The following is a 27837-nucleotide window of genomic DNA, read 5'->3' on the forward strand; positions in this document are numbered from 1 at the left end:
GAACAACTACACTCTTACTCTACCCCATTGTTGCACAGCGAGTAAGGTACTGAGCAGCCTCCTACTCATTTCAAGCTGCAGCTGGTAAAGGTTCCTTTCTGAACTGGGTCACTGGAAGAGGTGGCCACCAAGCCCTAACCTCTGCTCAGTACAGCACCACATCCAGTCCAATTTTACTCAAGGCCAGATCCAGAATGAAATGAAGGGAAACACTCCTGTACTTTAGCACAGCACTTTCACACTATATGGGTGCATTAAATCTAATCCAAGGTAAACTATCACGGGTTTCACAGACTTTGATACAAGATTTTTCAAACTATTTTTAAAGCACTCGAAGTTTACAATAGTAGTCTCTAAAATGGGGAGTATCCTTGCAAAATTTCAGATGGATAGTGGGTTGTTGTGGGTTTTTTTTTTGCAATGAAGAAACACAAGTAGCTAATGATACTTAAAGTGGAAGTATAAGGAATTAATTTATTGGTACTGCTATTCATAGCAATTGAATGAATTCGTAAGTCTGACCAACTACCAGCACTCACAAAACATAGCTAAAAGAGCTCAGATTAGGCAACATTGAGGATAGAGCATACATTTAAATGAACACTTCAGATTGTGCCACCAAGACTGGCTGTCAATCCCAAAATGCAATGACTAGGAGAACCAATGTTTTAATCACAGGGATTATTGATTTGAGGCTATACCTCTGTGAATGGAATTTGGGAAAGTCAGCCTTGGAACAGCTATGCGAAGATCCAGAATCAAAATGAAGCAAGCTCAGAACCATTTGCTCCATTCCACGTTAAGAGAAATCTGTTTCAAATTCTCTTGCTGCATCTTGCAAATTTTTAGTCAGATGAACAAACATTGGTATATTAAATCACACAAGAATTGTAAATGTGTGTCAATATTCCAGATCCAATGGTTTATGGCTTGGCAAGGTCAAAAATTAAAATACAACAAAATCAGTGCAATAGCTTTTCATAGCTAGCAGGAGTAACTTCAGTGTTTAAAAGACAAAACTGAAATAGTATCTTGCTTTCACCTGCCAGGCGTAAGCATGAAAGAACAAGCAACCCAGTAACTCTCAGCCAACTCTGGAAATCTCATGAATGCTATTAACAACCACTGCTCAGTCCTGATTTCTCCTCATAATTCCCCCCCTACACTTTTCTAGTTGAGGCTCTAAATTGGATTTTTAATATAGCTATACACTGTTCAAGAATGATTTGGAAGTGCTGTGGATCATGCGCAAAGCACGTCCTTCTCTTAACACAAGAGCCCATTTCATTTTAGACTTCTAATTGAGCCTGACTGAGGCCATAACCATTTAGATTATGGAACTTTAAAAGCAGCTACCATTAAGTCATGTATTTTTATGAATAGCAAGAGATGCAAAACAGTATTTACATGAAGTCCAGATATTTCTTCCAATAATTTTCAAAGCCCACATAAGTCTTATTTCCTACCATCTTTGGGGATATTTCCCAATTTTTTCTAATACTTGGTGTGCAGGTACCTTCCACACCCAAAAATGTTGCTAACATTTCTTGTCCACAAGCAGACCTGAGGTGGGGAACCTGGGAATATTTCAGATATGACTACTCATATTGATTAAAGATGTCTAGTTAATTTAAAAAATGTTGTTACAGCTGTGGATACGATGTATCTTCCTAACTGTAAATATGAACAGTGCAAATTCTTAACCACACAGGAATGCTCCGACAAAGGGAGGTGAAAAGGACATTATATTTTAATTTTCAGGCTTCTGCATTAATACTACAATAATTCTTTTTCTAACAAGCAAGAGATTAGAAATATGTTAATCCTAGGCAAGAAACCATAGTAATGATGGAAAATCATATAGCTGTAGGCCTTGTACTTTTAGTTCTCAAATATTTATGCTTTTGCATAGTTTAATTTAATAATTTAATAATTTAATTTGTATACCGCCCTTCTCCCGAAGGACTCAGGGCGGTGAACAGGGCAATAGTAACTTTAAGACACTTGTGGCACATTAAAAATGGTTAAGATTGGAAGATTAAACAACTGAAGTACCTTTTAAAGAAATATTTACTCCTGAGATAAAAGTCCAAACTTCATGTGATCTGAGCTATGTTGCAAAAAATAGAATAAGATGATTTAATAGCACCTCCGCTATTTATCCATGTTGATGTTTATGATGAGGTGCTAACTGCACATTTGAACGCAAGTATTCTATTCAAAATCAATGCAATTTGATGAGCAGCAGGTAATGCTGCAACCCTCCCCAAGTAAAATAAAGTCAAGGATCCAGTATATATTCTTAAATATGGTTTAATACTCTTCTCCATTTCTGTACATCACAACACCAAGATATCACTGCTTGGGAGCTCTCTGAAGAGGCTACGTAGTATGCAAAAGGCTAGGATTCTCATCCTTTTAATGTGTTTGTGTAAGTGTAATACATATCAGTATATATTGATATATACATCAATATATAATGCAATATATACCACCAGAGATCACACATTGATTAAAGAGATACAAAATTTTGGCATCATTTCCAAACTTAAATAGTAAAAATAAAACTACCAAAAAAAAGGAGCTGCATACCCTAAAATGTGAAACAAGCAGTATATTCAAAACTAAATTTACACCCAATTTTTCTGCTCTTGTCATGTCATAGCAGACCCATTTACAATGGCAAAATCAAAGTGTGCTGCTTTGAAGAGCTTAAGGATGCTTGTGATCACAATTTCGGCAAATCAGTCTGAATATTCATAATCATAAAGAGCTTCCACCCTAAGAGATTCCACCCAATGTGAAAACTTCCTGTGGGCAAACACATGCACTGTCTGCTTGCCAAGTTATAAAAAGATACAAATTCTATTGCTCACATTGACAGAAAGTCATTTTGGACCTTTTAAAGTATATACTGTGATGAGAAGGCTTAGTTAAGACAACTCTCCCTTCAATTCAAGTGAGGCAGGATTTGGAACGATATACAATGTTTGCAGGTTGGGAGTCTTTGACCAACACAAGAAAGATAAGGAAAATGAGAACAGAGCCAGGCATTAAAAAAAATATCAAGAGTACCTTTCGAAAATCAGCCAGTCCTAAAGGAATGCAGGAAAGTGAGCTAACTGCCTTGCATGAATTATGCCGTAGTGTTGAATGTGAATCTTTGGTGCCTAACTTCTTTAAAAAAAAAGTTTATTTCTACAGAAGCTCCATAGCCACCAGTTCCAAGGCTTTATGTCGGTCACATTTTGCTAGATAATCGCATTTTAAAGCAGTTTGTGAATGTTGGCTGTTGATTCACCAAGGCAGCTTATGCAGTCCCAAAGCAAAACATAATAATAATTAAAAAAATAAACCTAAAGTACAGAACCAAGCGTAAGCAGTATTAGCTTGCTTGTGGAAACTGTTTATTGACTGACAAAAGGGAAAAATGAAGGCCACACAACTCATAATCCCGGTTAAGCCTGCTGAGACCCTGGCACTTCAATTTTCTTTAATGAAACACACTTCCTGATTTATACAAACAGTGTTTTCGCAGTCTAAGAATGAAATAGGTGGACCTCCCAATTTTTAAAGTCACACCTTTCAAAGCTGGCACAACAGCAGAGAGTTTAATTCCTTTTACTTCCACCACTGTAGACTGGGAACAATAGGAACAAGGTCTCCCTAAGATGGTTCTTCTGCAGTCTAAGCCAAGAACGCCATGTAAATGGGTCGTATCACTGCAAAAAGCAGTAATAGATTTCCACCTATCAAAGTAAGAAACAAACCAGTGTAATTACGTTGTTTCAAATGAAGGTGGAGAGCAGTTAATGTAGCTGAAGGTTAAAAAAATCATTTTCATAAAATACAAGAGCAACCAATTTCACCATTAAGTAAAAGTAAAAACTGGGATTCTTTTTTTAATTAGTCCAAATGGCATTATAGAAACCTAGTAGAGTGCTGCTGTACTGACACTATGACAAATCAGTAGGGTTTGCTTTCTTTCTCTTTCTTTTTTTGAAAACCGATGTTCTGGATAAAGTTCTGGAAATACTCCAATTCTAAGGCAGGGATCTGTTTTGTTTTCCATCTTGAGTTTTCTCCTTGGGTTGGATGCTGGAGGGGTGAGGCACATTTGCCAGACCCAGGCCGACTACCTAGTAGTCATCAAGGTCAAAAAATTCATCATCTCCTCCTTGGTATTCCATTCCCTGGAAGTCCACTCGGTACCGCAAGATACCTTTGGAAATAAATGTTAAAGGGAAGATATTACAAATATTTCCTATTTATGAAGAACATTCAGCACCAAGCCTGCCTCCTGGTACCAAAGTATTGAACTAGGCTATATTTCCTTCCCACTAGCGTTGAACATTTTAATTCGTATTAGAGCACTCTTTTAAAACGTATACAGAAAAATCTCAGTTTAAATTGTTGGCTTCAAACAAGTTTGCCACTAATAATTCATGTCAGAGCAGTGCCGCAAATCTGACCTCTAAAAGTGTGTTGATTTGCAGCACATGATAGCATTTCATTTCAGTTTTAACCGAATTTCTCATCCATTTGTATGTCAATTATGTTAAAAAAAACTTTCAACAACAGTATAAGCATGAACTTTACATCTGGGAAAAGATCTTAAAACTAAATGCTGAAACAAGCGGTTCACTATGATGGGACAGAACTGGCGAAGAATATCTAACTTGAGACAGGCAAGCAAGAAATCACAGGGCAAACTATTTGTGGATTAAAGCATAGTTCCAGTCTGAATAGCATATATTTGTTCAAAAGAGTGGAATAAATGCATAAGAAATGTCATAAAAGTAGCAAATGATTGAAAACATTCTTAAATTCTTATTGCAATTTTACTGTAAACAAATAGTGTGCCAACTAATGTGCTGTGAGTTATCTCCTATGTGAAATACTATTCCTGGAGATATCCACACAAAACGTTTTCACACCTCTTTACAGAAGAAAAGAAAACATTTGCATTTTTGTTCAATCCATCAACTATTTCTAGTCATCATCCCAAATTCAGAGAATATCTGGCATCTACATTGTCATAATCAGTAAGAGCAGATAATGCGGCAATCTTCACCCTGGTTAAAATAGCAGGGTTATGCTAAATCAAAACATATAATTCATATATAAAGGTAAACTTTCAAACTACAATGTTGCTTTCATATCAGAATATACATGCATTCAGCAAACCCATGTCTCACCAAAGCCAACCAGATTTCTTGCCATTTTTTTAGTACAGGTAGTCCCTCAATTTACAACAGTTCTTTTAGTGACTGGAGTTACAACAGCACTTAAAAAAATTGTGACCTTTCTTCACACTTAAGACCACTGGAGCATCCCTATAGTCACATGATCAAAATTCAGATGCTGGGCAACTGGTTCATATTTAGGACTGTTAGAGTGTCTTGGGGGTCATATGACCACCTTTTGCAAATTTCTGTCAAGCAAAATCAATGGGCAAGCCGGATTCACTTAACAATCATATTACTAACTTAACCACTGCAGTAACTCACTTAACTGTGGCAAGAAAGTTTGTAAAATGGGGGCAAAACTCACTTAACAACTGTTTCACTTGGCAACAGAAATTTTGGGCTCAATTGTGGTCATAAGTCAAGGACTAACTTTATACTATTAATGTGTTTTGCTCAATCTCTTTACTACATTGATCAGTGCATCTAAATATCAACCAAAGATGCTTTTCTTTAATGAGAAAAGTAACATTTACATCGTTATCTATTCTAGCACTCAGCAATAACTATTCTTACTGCAGTGCAAATCTCATTAAGTTCAATAATGTATTCCCAAGCAAAGCTGGTCAAGGAAGCCTGCCAGCTATCAGATGTACAGGAAGCCTAAATTATCTGACAAAATTATTGAGATAATTATGGAAGTATTATGAACACATATTCCCCATGTAGTAATTTGCTTTAAATTCTTATTGCATTGTTTGCACTAGGAATATTTACATTATCATCTTTACATAAAGCAAGGACTCTCTTAAAAAAAGCTGTGGGTCATGTAACATTGATTTTTCTTCCCCTTGTGGACAAGCATATATGTGAGCAGTAATCCTCCAAGAGTTTAAAGCATGTCAATGCAACTTAAAGGACAATCAAAAGACTACACAAAGCATCCTCTGAAAAGAAATTTCAAGTTATTCATTATGTTGTAACTATCTGCCAAATGATGAAATATTGATAGAACTGTAAATTCTACCAATGTAAAACACCATTTAAGCCAAAAAAACAGGAGTGGCCTAGTGGTCTGGATGACTACTGCAAATAGTATTTGGCACAAATGCCAAAATAAATAATCATTTGTTGAAATAATTAATGTTTCACAGGATTTTAGCATTCTCCACTGAAATTGTGTGAATTTTTCACAATCTTGCCAATTGGGATACAACAATGAAGGGCACATAGTAATCATGCACTCAAATTATTGTTTTCATTTTCCATTTACCTCCAATCCCTCCAAATCCTTTCACAAACTGGGATCCTTCCTGCGACTTGTCTGTCACAATTTCCAACGTGGCTCCAAATTTCTTGTAGTTGTTTGCAAACCACTCAAGCAGAGGCATGCTTTCTATTAGTTCATGTTCCTGTCCCGTCTAAAAGAGATGACATTTGAAGTGTACCTATTAGCAATGTCATGTTTCAAATCAGTAGGCAATGTACTATTAGTATTTACCTCATTAGACGCAGAGCATTGTGTTGCCAAAATAAAGCATGCAATAGAAAATAACCAGAATTATGCCTTTCATTCACTTTCCATAGTGTATAAACCTAGCATCACACCAAAATGAATTGTTAGCAAGTCTGTGTCACTTATCTCACTGTTATACGCATGCCTCCATATCAGGACCTCATTCAGGATATTACTTATCCCCTTTAGAATCCTAAATAGTTTGGAACAGTAGGATTTAAAAACCATCATCTTTATAGAATTATCTGCTTGCTAATTCCACTGTGCCCTATTACCGTGAAAGGAGAAAGAATAAAAAAGGTATTTTGCTGATTATTGGGAACCCAAAACCTTGTAATTAGCAGATAATTCTGTAAAGATGATGGTAATTCCATAACGAAACTGACTTCATAGGCGCTACGTTAAGAACTTTCCCATTCTTCTCCTGGAATTCTGCAAAACCCTTAAATCCAGCAGCATCTCCTAAGAGAAGCAACCTAGAACTAAGGAGAAAGTTTCTGACGGTTAGAACAATTACCCAGTGGAACAACCTGCCTCCAAAAGCTGTGAATGCTCCAACACTGGAAGTTTTTAAGAAGAGACTGGACAGCCATTTGTCCGAAATGGTATAGGGTTTCCTGCCTGAGCAGGGGGTTGGACTAGATGACCTCTAAGGTCCCTTCCAACTTTATTATTATTATAAAAAATAAGGGTTCATCAAAGATAATAGCAGAGACTCAATAATTCCTAAAGACATAGAACAAAAAATAAAACTGCTACAGCTGTAGATCTGGTTCTTTCTAATGGCAATTATTTTCCAAAACAATTCATTCCAAGGGCATTGATTCATGTCCTTGCTCTTGCCTACTAAGGCAAGGAGGAGCACAGGGGGCCCCACTGCTTCATAAGCTAGAAGGATCATATGATAGCATGACCATAAGAAGCAGTGTGCTTAGGCAGGAGTGCTTCCAGTTCTCTTCTGAAGAAAGGAAGATTTATTTTTTTATTCATTTATTCAATTTCTATAGCCACCATCTCAGTGACTCTAGGCAGCTTATTAATAAAAATTAATTTGAGTATGTAGGAGATAGAATTTGCATTGCCTGTAGTCGAATACTGAACACAATGCTTTACTACGTTAATTTCCATTCCAGCACAAACTCAAAGGATTTAGAGTAGAAATACATGAACTACCCCATACCCTCCTCTTGTAATTTATCTGGGATGTCTCTACTGAAATCACGATCATCAAAATGCCACAAATGGAGGAAAAATAAACTCTGGCTTTTGATAAATACCTCTTTATCTGTGAAGTGGGATTTATCTTTTTCTTGTTCTGGTGTCAAATAGAGAATCTTCTCTTCTGCAGGAGGGGAAAAAAGCATAATATGCATTAATAGCACAACGTCCTAAAGTGAAATCAGATGATCCAATTAGCATTACACAAAATATCACCAATACAGATTAGGGATCTATTCATTATGGGGAGAAGTTGCGGTCCTTTACCCCATCTCACTCTTTTCTTTGACATAAAAGAGATGCTAGAATATTGTTTGTTAAGTAACAAAGAAGATGCAGGAGAAAACTGCTAGCTATATGGATGCATGGCTTTTATTTTTCTAGAAGGAAAAACAGAACACACTACTGACTAAATTGGATTGGAAATTCCAAGTTTTTCCCCCCTTGCATATTCAAGAAACTGCAACCCAACAGATGAGTATGAAATACTGTAGAAGAGATTTATTGTTATGAAAATGTGGAGGGATATCACATGACCAGCACACAGCATAAGCCTGAGGAAAAGAACTGAAATAAAAAAGCGGACAAACTGAAATTACTGGATGACCATGATTTCTTCCAGATCTTTCATCCTACTACCACGTGTAATGCTTCTTACTGTAAAATGGTCTTCCTTTCTAGATCTCAATATGGATGAAGACAGATATTGTTCCCTTTTTCTGTCCGAGGCACTCAGATAACAGATAGAGTTGCATGAATGTAACACAATAGCTGAGAAGAATGAAGCTAGAACCATTAGGATAACTGCAGTTGTCTCAACTAGACATGTTCTGACCATAATCACCGTAAAATCAGAGCTACCTGCATGGATCACATCCAATGAGTACACACAGTAGTCCTCAACAATCATCTCTTTAATGACCGTTCAAAGTTACAACAGCAGCATTGAAAAAAGTGACTTATGATCTTTCTTCACACTTGTGACCCATGATCACATGATCAAAATTTGAATGCTTGGTTCATATTTATGACGGTTGCAATGTCCCGGGGTTATGTGATCCTTTTTGTGATCTGACAATCAAAGTCAATGACGAAGTCAAATTCACTTAACAACCATGTTACTAACTTAACAACTGCAGTGATTCACTTAACAACGGTGGCAAGAAAGGTCAAAACAACTGGACTTACATTAATGAAAGCAGCAAGAATGCAAACATTTACAGTGACCTACAATCCACATATAAATAATAATTCCTGAAATCCCAAGAGCAAAGCGATGGGCATCACATACCTTCCGTGCCTTGGCAATGAAGTACATATCTCATTATATCCAGGTTCTCATAAACTATCAGGATTTCTACTGCTCCCATTTCTAAGGCTTTTAGAGTATCTTCAACCCCAAAACAGTATTTTCCTGTGTCCTGACTGATTTCGTCAAAATATCGCCCTACATTTAGTGCAAACCAGAGAGAAATGTTATAAAATATGATTATTTTGCACAAAAACTAATTAATTAGGCCAAGAAGGCCATTCGATGTTAGCAGCGTTGACAACATTACTGAGACAGACGGTGACAAATATGTTTAGGAAGACAATGATTTATCAGATAAAAAAATGAGGTTACATGACTATAGGACCAGATACTTTTTACAATTTCTTCTTTTGGGTAGGTGGGGATGGTTATGGGCAGCTACAGGGCATTCTTTTATATTTCAGCCCAGGTTCAGACAGCACTGGCCTCTGTTGTCGATGATTTGGATTAAACAATTTTCTGATGATCTTTAACAGCACTGACCATAGAAATTTTCTGGACCATCTAAAAGGATTGGGGACTAGAGGCAGTGTCCTACACGGTGTAGGGAAGAGATGTCAGAGATATATTAGGTCTACTGTGCTTGCCTCTTGCTTTTTAATGTGTACATGAGGTCACTGGGCAAGGTTATCCATCTGTTTGGGGCAGGGGTGGGCAATTAATTTCCCCAAAGAGCCACGCGAGACTGGGAATGTAGTAAAGGGTTGAACCAATAGGGCTGTGAAGATACACAGGGCTGCATACACATACATACATAAATTGGGGAAAAAAACAGCAATCATCAAAATAAAAGTAATGCAGTTGTATTATGTGAATGGCATACACTTATTTATATTTGATTTCTAATTCTGGATTGACCTCACATGGATCAGACAGGGACAGCTAAAGGGTGAGATATGACCCAGGGACCGTAAAATACCCAGGTCCGGTTTGGAGTATGCTCACAATACTCAATAGTAGCTTGCCACTAGGGTCAAACAAGATGGCTAATTGAGAGTTACTGATTGATGGACAGATTGAAATAATGGCCACGAGAGGCTCTGGCTAACTCTGATTGTTATGCCAGTTATATCCTTTTCTGCAGAAGGAAGACCTATTAATACTAACTTATCACTACTTGTCTTTGTCACTGCCTTATGCTCTATATAGAACTGCCTATAAAGCCCACTCAGAAAGTAAAATCACTCCAGAATGTGATGATCAGGTGGTTGGTATTGGCACTCATCCCCAATAGCACATTATATCCTTGTTCCAGACAGTAGTTTAGCTTCCTATCTGCTTCTGAGTACAATTCAAAATGCTGATTGTCATCCATAATGTTCTATATGGTTGGCAATAAGTCTATTCAATTGGATTTCATCTACCTCATTCGTACATTTTGAGAAAACTGATTACTTCCGTGACATATGGGAGTAAAGGCCGACCAGTGCCACTATTCATTACTAACATCTACTCTTGAATAGCCTTCCCTCAAAATCAAATGTGTTCTACTGTTTTTAACTTTTGAAAATTGAATTATTCCAGAGAGATTATGGTAAGTAGGAAGCCCCTTTGGTTTGATGTTTTGAATTTTATTTTAATTGTACTACAGTTGTTTTATTATATATCCTTTGTTACTTTCTGTCTTATGATTGCAGCAGGTATAAATTTGGTAAAACACACATTTGTGTGTACGGTTTGAATGAAAGATTCTGATATATGACTTGAAATCTCAGGTGGGGAAACAAACTTCTATTTTATGACTAGCATGGAGGTTTCTCTTTGCATAGAGTTCTGACTCAATAGCAAATTATAGTCACTACTCATACAATCACCAACACTGAAGCAATAGCATTCTTCTAGCAAGCTCAAGGAGTATGAAGCACCAACACAAAAAACAAATACGCACCGTAAACAGATGTTAAAATTTGATCAAATATTACACTGTGTTGAAAATATTTTTAATTCAGACTTTTTTTTGTCTGTAACTAACAGCAAAGAATGTTGAGTGCAAAGCTGTTACCACTATTCCTTACAGACAAGATACTGTAATTCCTATAGAAACTAAATAATATGGATGCTAGATCTTTATTTTCTTTTTTTGACTATACATTTTATGTTGCATGCAACATGAAAAACTGGATGTGTATTTCTTCTTACCTATTAGCTTCTTTTCTTGAATGAATTTCACATTAGACAGGACCTCAGTGGACAATTCAATTGCTTGATTGAATCCATTTTCACCACCATATGAGATGTCAACTAGTTTTAATACTTTGGATTGCAACCTCTGCAAAAATAGAGGACTAATATTAGAAAAGACAAATGAACAATTAAAAATCTAAAACTATTACACAAAAGATGAAATAAATAATGACCAGCATTAACTTTTTTTTAAAAAAAATCCAACCTCCAAACCATTTGTGCTTATCATCTTTTAGTGGTTTTATTATAATTTCCTTGGTTGTCACGAGCCACTCAGAGTTGTTACTATTATTAAAAATGATAAACCCCAGTAAAGCACTATAACTTTTATGTGGTTGTGGCACTTATGTGCTCTGAAGATGATGGGAGCTGTGCCAGATATTATAAACATACTGACAGCTTATATCCTGCAATAATATTAACTTTAACATCATCAAACAATATTTGCCTATTCCAGGTTCTTGGGAAGGACTTGATAGGTAATGAAAATGCCAAATCCAGTCTAAACATCTGGCCAACTATGCAAAAATTCATAATAATAATTCCAACGGCCCAGATTTTAAAATCTGTAAGCTCTTTTCTTTCAGTATTCTCAATGTTATTGGTTTTCTATTTTATAAATGTAGCTCCAATATCCACATATTTCAGTTATTATCAGCTTACTATTGGACTTTAGATGTATCCTAGTAAGCCATACAACTATCAATATTACATGTATAACTGCTAGTAAAATTAACAACCATCAGCAAATTATTTCTACTTACCTGATCAAACATATCTGATTGACTTAATTCAGTTTTGAAATCAGCTGACCCAGCTAACACAAGACCAGCCACGTTCACCTTGTCACCAGAAATAAACAGCTGCACAGCAGTTTCTGCTACTTTCCTTACATAGTTGTGACGTTTTTCCATTCTCAAACGAGCAAAACGCAAGGCAGACTGGCCTCCTCTCCCTTTGAAAGGCAAGAGATACGAATATGTAATATTAGCTCTGGTATCTTTCAACATTCAAATTGGAAGAGCCTTGATTGGTCTAGTCAGGGTTTTATGACTATCAGGACAAACCTGGGTCTATCTCAAATGTCACCCGCCCAATGTCATGTAGAAAGTCATGCAACATGTTAGCAAATGTTCAAGATCAAGCTTATGTTGTGGCAGTGATGGGATACCAACCCAAAACTAATTTTCTCTACCACTGTGTCCTATCAATGTCACTCAGCAGAACTTTCCTATGTGATTCAGGAACTTTTAGGATCTGGCCAAAGCTAAAAATCATGCAGAACCCTGTAGCTCTTTTCTGCAACTCTTGGCTAGACTTTGTACTAAACCAAACAGGCAATAACTTAAGAATCTACATACTCAACAGTTCAATCTATAGAAATGAAAAAGCTGCCTGATCAAGATTTTGGGGTGGCGTGGGACTGCTTCACTTTTTAAGATCTAGTCATGCAGATAAAATGTCTAGCAGTGTCAAACAACTGTATACAGTAATTACTTGCTTCTTTTTCCTCACAGATTTTATTTAATGTTCAGCTGGATTTAGGAGATTTATAAATTCCCCCACATGAATAGAAGTGACTCCAGCTTCATAAAAAGAGGCTGTAATGAGGCCAGTCCTGGGGAAAAATGGATTCAGAAAATTTAAGTAATTATAGGCCAGTGAATACAATTTCTTCCTGGACCAGATGCTTAAGTACTCGATGACTGATCACATCCAAATATCCTATGAAACAGATTTTCTAGATCCATTTCAATCAGGGTTTAAGCCTGTTTTGGTGGCAAAACAATTATTAATTGTCCCATTGGATGTATCTTTGCTGGGATAGTACAACCCTGTTGCTTCCCTCAAACTCTTGATGAATTTTAATACCATCGACCTTGCTCTTCAACATCTACGTAAAAATACCGAGACTGTTAGGAATTTACCAAATATGGATCAATGTACTGAAGTGCTTTCATCAAAAGAAATCAGAAGTGCTATTAGTGGCTAATTTATCTGCCAAGTGAGGGGAAATCAACCTATTCTTCATGTGGTTATATCCTCCAAAAGATTAAACTCCTAGCTAGGCAGAAGGGGATTTCTGGATCCATGAGTTCAAAGTACTCATTTTGAGGTCAACTTAGAAGTGGCAAGCAGCAGCCCAGCAGTGGGGGGGGGGGGTGTTTCAGTGTTGAATGCCATCAGTGAAGTATCCCTGGGGTTTCTCCTTATGGTTATAATGCCTTTGTTTTGTTTGACCATTATCTTAATATATATTGTACTGTTTTTAGAAAATATTTTAAGGTTTCAAATTCTGTTAATACAATGTGTCAAAATGCGATTTTAACTGTAATCCACTTAGATTAATTCTAACTAGAAAGAGTAGAGGAAAAAATTCAATGAGATAAGATAGCAAGTAAGCAAATTTGGAACATTTATTTCCAAACATGTGGTTTCTGTTCTGTACTAAGTTCATATGTAAAAAAAATCTCTTATATTCAACGTTTAAGCATTTGTTTTACTGAATGATTCAGATGCAATTGGAGTATTGTCTGGAGCCATTTCATAGCTGTACAGAATATCAATTGATGTTAATTTGATATCTGGCTTTAGTACTGGAATTACCCAAACACATTGAGAAAAGAAACTATTCAGGATACAACCTCTCAAATATTACTGAACTGCTTACAAGTCTTACTTCCCCAAAATTAATCTTTCTAAAAACACATCTCTCTTAATTTTTGATGCAATACCGTGCTTCTTTGGAAGATCCACTGTGAATTTGTGCAGCACCTCTCTGGTGTTTCCTTGAAGCGTTCCAAAAAGTGCACCACTACCATCTATTACAATGAAGCCGAATTTGCTATCATCTGACAATAGTGCTGTTAGGGCCTAAAAGTCAACATGACAGAAATTGAGTTTGAACAAGCTAATGTACAACAAATCAGACAACAGAGATATTCTCCTGAAGGTATGTTTTTATTGTTTTTCTACTCCAAACTTGATTTTGGAGGTTACTTACTTACTGGGCTTATCATAATTACCCAAAACTTTTTAAACTAACAAATTAGGTTCATTTGAGCAGTTTAAGCTAACATCAATGTACGCTTTTGCACTTAAATAAAAAAACACAAATGATCTTCAAATACAATCCATACATCATTTTGTGAACAAGAGATACTCCAAGATGAATGAAGCTCAAATGATTTGGGCTGTCTGACACTACAGCTTTAATAGTATCAGTAAAGTGCCAATCTTAGAAGTGAGCACATAAAGCAACACCCTCAAGTGAGCTTGTGTACTGAATAATTTTTGGCTCACGTTGTTTACCAAGATAAAGACTGTTAGTAGTTTAGTTAGTAACGCTAAGTAATAAGAGTCACACGCAAGCGTCACATAGGCACCTAACATACAAAATGAAGGAAATAAGGCTAAAATTAGCCATGGTGGCACTATAGTTAGAATGTCGCATTGCAGGCTAATTCTGCCAACTGCAAGCAGTTTGATTCCCATCCACTCAAGGTTGACTCAGACTTCATCCTTCCGAGGTTTGTAAAATGAGGACCAAGATTGGCAGTATGCTGACTCTGTAAACCATTTAGAGGGCTGTAAAGCACTGTGAAGCAGTATATAAGTTAAGTGCTATTGCTATTAGCAAATCACAATCTGACTTCTAAACTTCACTACGACAGTCCATTTAAATCACCTGTGATATGTGACTATGTAATGCTTTGCAAAAAAAATGCAGTGCAACTCAGTTCTGAGATTATATGTTCACATGTTCTAATTTTTTCTTTTGTCTCCCATCTTGAAAAATGCAATTGTCAATGCATTTTCATCTGGAAGTTCTGGAACTGATGTTCAGGAAAATGGTCATGTTTTCATACATGACTAGACTTCCCAATGCTCAGTAGGTTTTCTTGCTATTAAATACACAGTATGGTTCAATTTAGAGAAAAATAAAAAAGTTAACTTACCTCTGTATGAAATTTATTATCACACAAATACAATGATGTATTTATTGGTTTAAAAGGTTCAAAGTCAATGTTCACTTTCTTCTCCTTTCCTTCTTCTGTCACAATTGTTCCACAGTAAACAACCAGACCATTTGGAGGTACTGTAAAAAAAACTTATAATCTTAAATACTGCTGAAGCTTGAATCATTTTATGTATAATGGAATTAGAAGGATATTCTACCTTTGTTATATAATTTTAGCCGTTGCTGTACAGAAGTAATGGCGCCAAGGACTGAAAGACGATTCACTCGAGATTTAATATTTGATGCTGTGCCAAACTCATCAGCTAACATTTTTGCCACTCGGGAAATCTGGTCTTTGGGGGGAATGATCAAGGATATCATGCTGGTGCCATTGCTAAAATAAACAAAGAAACAAAAATAAAGAGTCAAACCAGCAACATCATATTTAAGGGATAAGATTTCCATACTAAATGTGGAAGAGATAGGCAGCCTTATAAATTACCTAATAAATGGTGGATAGGGTAATAGTTATACAGTATTCATTACATGTAACAAAACATGCTGTGTATATTATGTCAGCATATATGTTGCTGCATATAATAGCTCAACACAATGAAATTGAGGGTACTGAAATATTTCCAGGTTCTGTCAAAATCATCAGTAAATGTTTTTTAAAAACCCACACCCTTTTAGTTCTAGCAAGTAAACCTGATCCATTTTAATCTGAAATTATTAACAAATAATTCTTCAGCACAAGGATCAATCTTACACTTATGAAGATAGCTCTCATATACATCATGACAGAGAAAGCTCATGCAGATATACAATACTGCACAGATACAAAGGTTTGTGCCCATAATAATGATGACATGATACTGCAATTGGGGCTTTTCATATTGGCATGCCTTGATAAAGTTAAAGAAATAATGTTTGCATATCCTTTAAAACTTGCTCTTTAGTACTGTGGAAGCAACTCTCTCCCTATTCCATTTTTAATATATTCTATTCAATAAATGTCCCATTTTCCCATCTACCTTAAAGGCAATTAACAAATGACTCATTTTCATACTGGAATTTTTAGTGACAAGACATACCTTCTGAAATACAAATTTTAATGCATTATATGCCTTTCTAGAATTTTCTCTCAACATAAGGGGCATATATAGTTATTCTCTCCATTCCTGCAATTTTTGGTGTTTGGATCATCAGCTAGTCATTTACTCTTTCACCAACAGTATGCAAATATTTTTTTAAAAAAAATATTTAAAATTCCCTGTTCATTTTTAGCATTCAGCTGCCAGAGACAGAATGTGAGCGGTATCTCTTTATCTAATCTAATTTTCCCTGCAGAAAACAGTAAAGGTAAAATTAGTGTTGCAAAAATATGCTTTGATGGAAATTCACTAGCAGTTCCCCCTCTATCTTTTTAAAATGGTCTCAGAAATCTTCCACAACCAGTGAAAATTTTTGTCATATTGACCTTGCCAATGTCATTTAGCAGCACTCAGCCACCTATAGGTAGTAATAGTGTCGCTAAGCAATAGATCCCACCTTCGATGAATGGGTAAAAGACCATGTTTTCAAAGCACAATGTAGCACTACTGGAGCAGCATTTTTTATTTGCCAAAACCTTTAATAAAGAGCCTTTAGTTTGATGCTCAAATCTTCACAGATATTTGAGACCTGTCAACTTTACCACACAAATAGTTCTTAGATAAAAGCAACCAATTAAATTATATCCAAGAAAATTATATGGATATAAGGAAGTGATTTAAAAGAGCTGTCTATACCAGGGGTCAGCAACCTGAAACAGTGAAAGAGCCACTCGGAACCGGTTCCCTCACAAAAGGAAAAACTGGGAGCCGCAAAAAATGTGTGCGCATGCGCGTACATGCGCACATGCGCAGAACAGGGTTTGACTGAAGAGTGGAGCCAAGGCGAGATATGCACCTACCCTGCATATTTGGATTCATTGGTTGAACTTTTTTAGTCCCACTTTTTTTTGGGGGGGGGACTGCACATGGCAGAGGACCGGGAGCCGCAGGAGACGGCTGAAAGAGCCGCATGCGGCTCCGGAGCCACGGGTTGCAGACCTGTGGTCTATACGGTCATTTCAATAAATGATTTTTGCACAGCGTGCCAGTATGTACAGAACAAATCGCAAAACTGACAATGCACTCACTACTGCTGCAGACCGTAGAAAGTTATATGGATAACTAAAAAAGGTTTTAATAGAATTAATCCTAATGGGGTTTGTTTAAAATGACTTCAGATCAAGTCCAACTACCATGTTTCCCCAAAAGTAAGGCCTACCCCAAAAATAAGCCCTAGCTTGATTTTTTGGTTGGGCCTAATATAAGCCTTACCCCAAAAATAAGCCTAAAAATCAAGCTGGGGTGGGGGGTGAAACTGCCCCACACCCACTTTACCAGACTTTCCATGAATTGACACCTGCCTCTCCTCGCTGGCCCACTTCTTCTGCAGTGTTCCCCGGCTTGCATTTTGCAGTCAGAGGTCTTTTTGTAAGGCCTCTGCAGCCGAGAACAGAACTATGGATTCAATCCGTAGCTTGGTTCTTGGCCACAGAGGCCTTTCCAGAAGGCCTCTGGATAGCAAAATGCAGGCCTGAGCTCCATTCTCAGCTGCAGAATGAAGCTGATCCTTCGGTGGCAGAAGTGGGCCAGTTGGGCGGGGCTGTCGGTGGCACTGCCATGAGGTAAGTGAAAGACACCCACCCCACCCCCCGAAAATAAGACCTGGTGCCTCTTTTGGAGGCAAAAGAAAAAAGACGGTCTTATTTTCAGGGAAACACGGTAATGAGAAGAATGATATAAACATGCAGTTCTCTTGGCTACACTACTGAAATTATGAAATTGTTTGTTAATTCCCAGTATAGGTCATTGCATTAGAATTAACTGTGAGTCTCCCATCTCAGGCTGATTCTACTTAATTTCAATGTCCAGACAAGGATGGCCAGGTCCTAATGGCAACTTACTTTTTCCAAAAAGTTAGCCATTCTTATACAATTTAATGGAGAAAGTTATTTACTCAGTATTTCCTCTAAGGTGCAACTTGCCTTTCAAGACCATTTCATACCTACCTCACACATTAATCCATTTCAACATTACTAGGACAATAATAATAATTAAGCTGCTCAGTTTCTTAAATTAGATATATAATAAAACTATTCAAATTAAAAGTACAAAGCTGCATGAATCATCCAAGATCAAATGTGACTGTGCAACATGCACAAAAGTCAATCAAATTAACTGAATCATCAAATCAGTTTTTCATATAGCTCCTTTGCAGAACATATTCCTGCCATCTGCTGGTTAAATTAGTAAGACTGCAATGATGAAGATGAAGATCTCTATCTTAATCAAGATTCAGATTAACTTTCAGGATTCAGTAGTTTCACCTCACAAGAAAACTGATCTCCAAATCTTTCAATTATTCAGAAGATTTTGACTCAATGGGTTTCAGTAATAAAACTCTGCACTGAGGAACAGAGTTAAGAGTATTGTATCTATCCACAGTGAAGGTGAAATAGCTAAAGAAATGTGAAACTACATCAGCTTCTATTTAAAAATACCTGCATATTTTAAGGCAAAAATTTAGAGTGATGTGGATATTATGAACACTTTGTGTTGAACTTTCACTACAAACAGAATTTCCCATAATCCCTTAATCAACACAGCAATTAGAAAGGAGAATTAGGACAAGATTATCTGGAATATTTTATTAATTATAAATCAGTAGCTAAGTCACACGTTGAACTGCAAAATATAAATTTATATTAAATTAATAAAATGGTAAATCTGAACTTATTTGAATCCGTACTCTTTCACATACTGTTTTAATAAAATATATTTATCCAGTTCCTACAAAGTCAACTAGCCCAATACAGCTGTTCTCTCACTTCATGCAAGCTACACTTAAGTATCAATCAACGGTTAGTAGGCAAAGAGAAAGCCTCTAGAGTATAAGATTGTTTTCATTTGCTATAGTTACTAGTCCACTATAGCATCTGTTCAGTTACAGAAACCTGCTGTTGGATTTTTGCAGTTCACTTTGAGATTTAGGGTTTGTTAACTGGTGAATTTAGCCTCATGTAATTTTTGCAGCCACACTGTTCCCTGAAGTTTAGTTTGGGAGTAGTTAGGATGTTTTGCAATAATAACTCTTTTATGAGGGGTCCTTGGTGCTCTCTGAGCCTGCTTGTTTTCTTGCAGACGTTTCATTATTCAAACTAGGTAGTATCATCAGTACATCTTCCAATTGTAGCTCTTCATGGGCTGAGTTGATGGGTATCATACCTGATCATGGTGCTGGGCTTGTATTGCCATTTCAGGCAGCTATAGAGCCACACCTCTTCTTTGTAGCATAATATCTCTGGATGGGAGAGTCAGCGTGTTCAGCCTACTTGGAGTGAACACACAGGAGTAGTATGATGTCACCTAGGAAAAGTCATCCTAGAGCAGACATGTCAAACACAAGGCCCGGGGGCCAGATTCGGCCCGTGAAGCGGTTTCATGTGGCCCGCGAAGCCATCCTGGAAGCAGTGAGGGAACGGCCCCCACTGCCTTGGCCCTGGCCCAGAGACCCTCCTCCTGCCAGAGACCCTCAGATCTGTCCCACTCCTGCCCAGGCCCCCATAGGCACCCTTGATGTGAACGATGTAGAGCTGCCCACGCCCACCCAGTAGGCCATATGCACTTTAGCCACGACCACCTAGTAGGCCACGCCCATCCTGGCCATACCCACCCGGCCCCCTGAGGGCAACCGCAATGCTGATGCGGCCCTCAATGAAACTGAGTTTGACACCCCTGTCCTAGAGGAAAGGTAAAACTAGGCAAAAACAGTTTGATCTTAGCCAGGACTGGTTGGGTGATACGAAGAGCTGTTGCTAGCCATTCCAGTGGGTACAATGATGGCTACAGCCCTAGGAGTAAGTTTGACAGCAAGTAACACCTGTATATACAGAGCTACATCACCATCAGAGATCAGACCTGTTCTGTCTCAGCAGAATCTGATAGTTTTGTGCTTAGTTCCAGCTAAAGCATACTGCCCTAATTGCACAAATTACTAGATTATTATTACATCTGCTAAATCCTGCTCTTTCAAGCGTACATGATGTTGATATGCCAGTCTAAGTTGGCAAAATAAAGGAACACATTTTTGTGCAGCATCAAATTATTCTAGTATAATTCTACTACGCCACTTGACACAACATTCAGTGTGAAGCATTTTACTAATTTCTAAAGCAAGCACTTTTACCATTGGGTCTTGCATCAGAAACAATAGCAATTTATTTCTTCCTCAAACTGAAGGAAATTCATTTGTATTCTTTAATGAAACAGATATGAGGACTTGATCATACATTTTTATTTCCTTATTAAATTTATATGCTGCCCATCTCGCTATCAAGCAACTCTGGGTAAATGAAAACAGCAGGCATTACTTTGTGTTTAGGTCCTTTCATAGATTGTGAGATACCTAGGATACATGGATTAACTAACTCAGAAATACAAATAAGGAACAAAGGCCTAGGGGTGAGTCAGTTAAGTAAGTAGCTTTACTTAACTTATAAATGAGGATGAGACCTAGTATTAACAGCCTGTCATATATTCCTTTGCAAAAATACAATTAGAAAAGACCTTGTCAAGAATTTAAAACATCTTTTCCTTTTACTGACCCCAGAAAATAGTGAGATCACCATTTTGACATAACAGGACCAGAACAATCCAAATCAGAAAATTAAAGACATCTAAGACACAAAGGGCTTTACTGATAACTGTATGCTATTCACACCAGCAAAAAATCCAATGAAGTAAAAATTTAAGTATTATGATAGTTAATAATAACGAGAAGTCAAGGCTTAGATGGATAACCATAAATTGACACTAGGAAAGCATTATATGGTAGTATTACCGGTAATTTAAATTTTTAAGAGATTTTGGAGGAAAGCAGGATATTTTAGAGAAGTTTCTTTGCATTGTTTAGGAGTTAGGTTTTGACAGTTGGGATGAATTGAGTATTCCTGAGAATTCAAATCAGATGTTTTATTATCAACAAGCTTGAAACACTAGCTTTAATTTACATAGTTAATATGATTAAACAGGTACTTTATAATGCATTTTTTGCAAAATAATTACGTTTTGTGGGAAGTTATAAAGCAGATGAAATATCCTCTTAAAAATGAACGCCAACGTATTTTGAAGAAATTTTTCAATATCTGTAATGTACCTTCTTTCTCCACATATCTGATTTGTGTTGGGATATGTACACAAAATTCTCAGCGTCTTTTTTTTTTTAAAAAAAAAAAAAGACTAGTAGCAGGATAATTGGAAAAAAGCAAAAAGTACTCATACTCTTCCATCCAAAATGTTTTAATTGTTGCATTAACAGGGAAATGCAACAAGGAAATCCAAATAAGCATCTGATAGTAGAGAAGCTATTCCTGCAACAATAATTTGCTCTTTGGCAATTATCTTTGAGGATTCCATAGTTGTAGGATTTTTCTTTTTTAAAAGGTACTATGTTTTCTCATTCTATAAACGTAGGAGAGGTTAACTACCAATAGGGAGGCAAAAATTAATTTATGAAAATTGCTAGTATCAGGAATTCAAGACTTAGTCTTCTAGTTTTCCTTTTAGCTTTGCTCAATTTTAACCCTAAAATGATTAATTTAGGACTCAAAGCAGTTCAAAGCCATTCCATATTATTTTTAGACAACTTGTTGTCTAAACTTGTTTTCCTGGTTTTGCAGCCTCAAGGTAGGATTGAAAGTTTTCATGACTGGAAAAAAGGAGGATGGCCCCTAAAAGTGCTGTTCATAAAAAAAGCATAATAAAAAGATACTGGTAATTTCACAAATATAATTTCCTTTTAATTATTCCATATAGATAATTTTGTATCATTCTCTTTCATACACATGCTTCCTATTCATTTATAAATAACACTGAGGAAGAAGAGGAAAGTACTTAATACAGATATTATAAAGCAGTTGGAAAGTTTTCCAATTTAAAATTTTCCACAAAATTCTTATCACTGTAGGCTTATATAGCCATAACCTACGGGTATGAGTGTATGTGTGTGTACACCCACATCCTAAAGATTCATCACAAGTGGTAGTACTTGCTTTTAGACCAGTTTTACTCTTTCCACCTTATTTCCCATTTCTTCCTAAATGATCCCTCGGTTTGGAGATCCTCAGCTATGTCACAAATCTGATATTCAGGATAAAGATATAGCAAATACTGTTGACAGGGGAGTTCTTTCTTATATAAGCTAAAGCATTACTGAAAACTGCTTTGAGCTATTTGGAGTCAATGATTTTATAAAGCAGATTAGCAGGAATCTCTACTCAGTTATAATACTCTCTCATTTAATAAAAAAACCCTCCACTTAGAAATGCAGCCTATTATGAGATCACTGTGCAACAATCTATATTCCAAAACAACCTGTTAGATCCTAGAAAATGTAAAGGAAACAAAAGAAAACCATTCCTCATAAGACAAAATATTCAACTTTGTGTATTTTGGTTAAGATGTTGCAAGTTTATCATGATCTTGCCTGAAACACTCATAAATCTAAAAATGGTACACCTAAAACCAAATTTTATATGAAAAAAAATCACACAATTTACAAAGCACAACTATTCTGGTATCTCACATGACTTTTTTTTTTAAGTTGCAGAACTCAAACATTATCGTATCTCCCTTGGCTTTCCCTAGCCCACAGGTCTGCAACCCGCGGCTCCGGAGCCGCAAGCGGCTCTTTCAGCCACCTCTTGCGGCTCCCAGTCCTCTGCCATGTGCAGTCCAAAAAAAAAAAAGTGGGACTAAAAAAGTTCAACCAATCAATTCAAATATGCAGGGTAGGTGCATATCTCGCCTTGGCTCCACTCTTCAGTCAAACCCTGTTCTGCACATGCACGCATGTATGCGCATGTGCACACATTTTTTGCGGCTCCCAGTTTTTCCTTTTGTGAGGCAACCGGTTCCAAGTGGCTCTTTCACTGTTTCAGGTTGCTGACCCCTGCCCTAGCCTATAGCTTAAAGGAGTCACACAAACCAGAACAGACTAAAGACTTAACATTTAGTTGCTATGTTTAAAGGTTGCAGAAGATCCAAGCCCCATTTTATGTACTTTGTAAACACTTCATGAAGATAAGAGTTTACAGTAGAGCAACAGCAAACCCCAAACCCAAAGTAATATTCATCAGCTAGGATACATTATTTTTTTCCTAACCTTTTCAGAGAAAGCTAATTTTCTATGTTACTGAAATGTGAACTGTTTAATATTTGTATTAATAAAGTATTTCAAAAAGGAATGTATCAATATGCTTTTCATGAAAAATGACACTATCAAGATCTTTAGGAAAAGTTAGAAAATACCATGATTTTAAGATCGAATTTAGACAAAAAAGATCAATAAATCACTTTATAAGATGATGTTTCCTCAGATATGCCACAAATTCAAGTCCTTCAGTGGATTTAGCCCATAACTCCTATTAATATTCTGAACATACTGTTTTTAAAAAATAGTTTGTCTACTGGCCAATCTTATTTAAAGATTGTCAATAGATCCCTCAACAACCTGAAATACTGCATAATTATTAGCAATAATAGGCTTTTGAATTGTGTTGTGCTTGATGTCTATTTTACGGATTAAAAAGTATACCCAAAAAACTGCCAATGCTTAAGTTCTCATATTGGCAATTAAGTAGAAAGATGTGATTCAAACAATTCAAAATATTTGCACCAAACTCAATTTTGGAAATTGTTTTAGCTATAAAACATTGAAAGTTGCAATATAAAACAACATGCAAAGCACTCTTCCACTGCTACTGAACAGAAGTAGAATGTCAACTCTATATGTTAAGAATCCAAATGTTGTTCACTTCTCCCATATATTGGATAGTCCACATATATGGCTGTAGAACTGGACATAATTTCCTACCTGTGAATTTCTTATTTACGCGCTTCCCTCATGAAGGACAAAGGATTAAAATTAACTTTTTCCATTCTAGCATTACAGGTAAATTGCTAACACAATAAATTATAAATAAATATCAATTAGTCATAAACCCTACTATTAGATTTGATTTGGTAAGGCTCAGAGAGAAATTGTAAGGGAACTGTAAAGAAGGGAAATATGCTCTCAGAGTAAACAGTTTTCTACTGGTTGAACAGCAATATATTGTACTTAGCTACTTTTTTCAAAGCTGGTTGTTGAACAAGCCATAGTGGCCTAGTTCTTATGCCAACACTAAGTCATAGTCGGTAGGTTAACAAATCCAAAAGCAAATCATGCATATTATAATTTATAATTAGGTGGAAATTGAACCCTGCACGGACCCCCTGTGAGTATTTAACTAATACAGTACTTTATTCAGAAGCAATAAAAATATAAATCCCCAAAAACATCAATACTGATAATTTCTAGTGAACATACAGAGATAATTTGTCATTTTCAGTTCAGTCCTTAAATTGAACAACTATTAGCCAGGCAAGTCACATATCAAAAAAAAAATAACTAGAGATTAATAAAACAAAGGAGACAAGCATTCTTCATGCATCTTTTCTCAAAGCCCACCATATACAACTCTATAAGGGACATAAACAATTATTAGTGACAAGCAAAACTCACCAACTGAGGAATAGAACATTCCAGAATGTTCCATACTCTCTCCAGACCATGTTGTTCTGGAAGTAAATCCTATATGTAGGAAGTGAGTTGAAGTGTCCTGAAAAGACTATTCTGAATAAAACAGAACTGTTTTGGGGCTGAAGTAGTCCAAAAATCTTCTGTTTTAGAGGGCATATTTTTGAGCAATTTCCCCCCCCCTCCAAAAAGAGCACAATCTGGAATGTTCCAATCTCAAATCAGATTAATCAGAACTTCAGTTTCATGCCATTTCTTAAGTATCTTGGAAAAGAGAGTAATTCAGCAACATTAACATGTCCCTTTAGCACTTGAATTAATATATACATTATATTTTTGATGAGGTCCATAAATTTTTCTAGTACGCCATTATTTGAAATTATTCATTAATACCTTCCCAAAGTCCCTTTCACACAGCTAGCATTCAATTAAGAGTCACTGTCCTTTATAACAGGCCTTCTACACAACTGCAAGGAATGGATGTGTATTAGGTTCAACAACCAAATGTAAAAACAGTCACACATTCAATTCTTTGTGCATGCAGGGCAGAAAAGCAACAAAAGCTATCTTTCTCAGTTAGCCCAAAGCCAGAATCATTCCCTTACTTGCTTCAATGGATGGAAAATTTCAGAAAAAATCTTAGGAAAAGAAACTAAGGTCACTAAGACAAGTGGTCAGCTGATCATGCCAACTCAAACATCTTGTACCTGTTGTGCCTACAACAGTATAACCTCTGTACTTTGAAAACAAGAAAGGAACAGGATTAACTTTTATAACTAAAAATTGTACTTTATCTATATGAACACATGTAATTATTTTTTTAAATCGATGACTGACTGTCCAGCAAGTACTAGTATGCAACTGAAAGTAAAATATCCCAGACTAAGACAAACAAAAAACTAGATTGGACTGCTCCATAAATTTTGAGTATAAAAACAGAATTTGTAACAACAGTGAAGTGGAAGTTCAGAGGAATACAAGACCAGGAGGGAGGAAAAACTATCAAGTAATAAAGGTAATAAAGGGGGAGAGCGTTCTCTGTGGGCGCGCCAGACCTATGGAACCGCTTGCCGGTTGAGCTCCGGCGATCTAAAAACGTATCTATTTGAGCAGTCTGACCTGGTCTGATGGGTTAGGGTTGGGGTTTTAAATACATCTTAATTATTGTTTTAACCTTGGGCATTTATTTAATCGCTTTTAACTTTTGTATCCTGTTTTTGTATTTATTGCCCTGTACACCGCCCTGAGTCCTTCGGGAGAAGGGCGGTATAAAAATATAATTAAATAAAAATAAATAAATAAATAAATGGAGTAGAGGTGGCTGTATACACGGGCTTTTATAAAATTCATTTTCTGGATTTAGAACGAGTGCCCAAAATGTCTTTCCCATTTAAAATACCACTCCTACCTTACACCTACTAGTAATCCTCCATCACACACACGCACAAAAAAAACCCCCAATGAAGCTGTGTGTGTGTGAAAAAGATGAAACAGATGTGTGTGTGTATGTGTGTGTGTGTGAAAAAGTGAAATGGAGATCGGTACTTACAGACTTAGCCTTAACTAGTTTTACTGTGGCTAAAAGTGTCCCAACTGCACCACAGGTGTGTCATCTCAGACAGCAAAAGAGCCACGTACCGAAATAATGGAGACGGTGGGCTCCCTCTGAAGAGAAGAAACTCCCCTCACAAACCGAGGACGAGTTATCAGAGGCAGGAGCCGCCTCTTCTCTCTCTCTCTCTCTCTCTCTCTGACACGCTTCTTCTCGGGACCCTCGCGGCTCTACACGCCTCGCCAAGCACACTCCCCAGAAACTTAAGGCCTAACTCGCCGAAAGTCGCCTCGTGTTCCAACTGTGTGGGACTGAGCAGGCGAGGAGGCAGACTCAGCTTAGCGCTCCCTCCGTCCGGGCCGGAACCCTGGAGACCCGGGAAACCTTTTCCGCCAGGAGGAATTTGGGGGTGTATGCGTGTGGGGAGGAATTTGGGGGGAGAGGAATCCCAGGCATTAACGACCCCCTTTCCCAGCCCGCAAGGCTGCTTCCACCCCCGGGGGCGGCAGGTTGAGCGCCAATCCCTTCGCCGCCTCCAAGGTCTCTCTCTCTCTCTCCTTACCCGCGCGCCGCCTCGAGGCTCTTGATGAGCTTCTTGATCTTCCAGATCTCCACGTTCCTGTCGGCAGCGCTGGGATCGTCCGCCATCTTCTCCCTCCTCCTCCTCCTCTTCCTCCTCCTCCTCCACCGCCCCTCCTGCGGGTGTAATCAAGCCGCCGAGCCGCCACGCGGAAAAAAGGATTGAGAAATGGGGAAAAAGGAGGGGAGGGGGGAGGGAAGCAGAGCCGTTAATCCTAGCCGAGGCCAGCCGGGCTCCCTCGGTTTCTCCCCACCCCCTCCCCACCCCCAGCCGAGGAGCGCGGCGGCGGCGACCACCACAACGGCCCGCCGCCCGCACCGCTCCCTCTGGCGGGGCGACACTCCCGCCCCGGAGGCGCGCGCTCACCTCAGGCCTCGCCGCCTCCCCCTCCTTTCCTTCCTACTCCGGACTGCAACGAAGGGCTCCTCGCGACGGCGCTTGTGACGTCGTTCGCCGGCTTCTTCCTTCCTTCCCTTTCCCCTCCGCCTCTCCTGCTCTTCCCCCTCCCTCTCGCTTCTCCTCCGCGCTGCATGTGTTGCAATCGCCTCACATGGGGTTTCTGACATAATTTCCGGTCCCGCACCAATCTTTTTCTTTTCTTTTTTTTTAAAGGAAACGAGGGCCTACGAGGAGGTGGATTTTCAGCTTGCCGACACCTC

The 27837-nt window shown here is 37.6% G+C and overlaps 1 protein-coding gene across 1 annotated transcript; it reads right to left on the reverse strand.

Annotated features, from left to right (window-relative positions):
• Positions 1 to 2297: 2297 nt before the first annotated feature.
• Positions 2298 to 27837, reverse strand: ETF1 (eukaryotic translation termination factor 1). The gene is made up of 11 exons (XM_081315305.1): positions 27545 to 27837; positions 27161 to 27294; positions 15596 to 15771; positions 15376 to 15515; positions 14152 to 14290; positions 12181 to 12371; positions 11372 to 11501; positions 9212 to 9367; positions 7980 to 8044; positions 6460 to 6607; positions 2298 to 4222 (listed from the first exon to the last, which is right to left on the reverse strand). Exons 2-11 carry the CDS (start codon positions 27244 to 27246, stop codon positions 4140 to 4142), a joined length of 1314 nt encoding a protein of 437 aa, XP_081171431.1. The 5' UTR covers positions 27247 to 27294; positions 27545 to 27837; the 3' UTR covers positions 2298 to 4139.

The sequence above is a fragment of the Vipera berus genome, assembly GCF_964194415.1.
Source record: "Vipera berus genome assembly, chromosome: 1".
NCBI classification, from domain to species: domain Eukaryota; kingdom Metazoa; phylum Chordata; class Lepidosauria; order Squamata; family Viperidae; genus Vipera; species Vipera berus.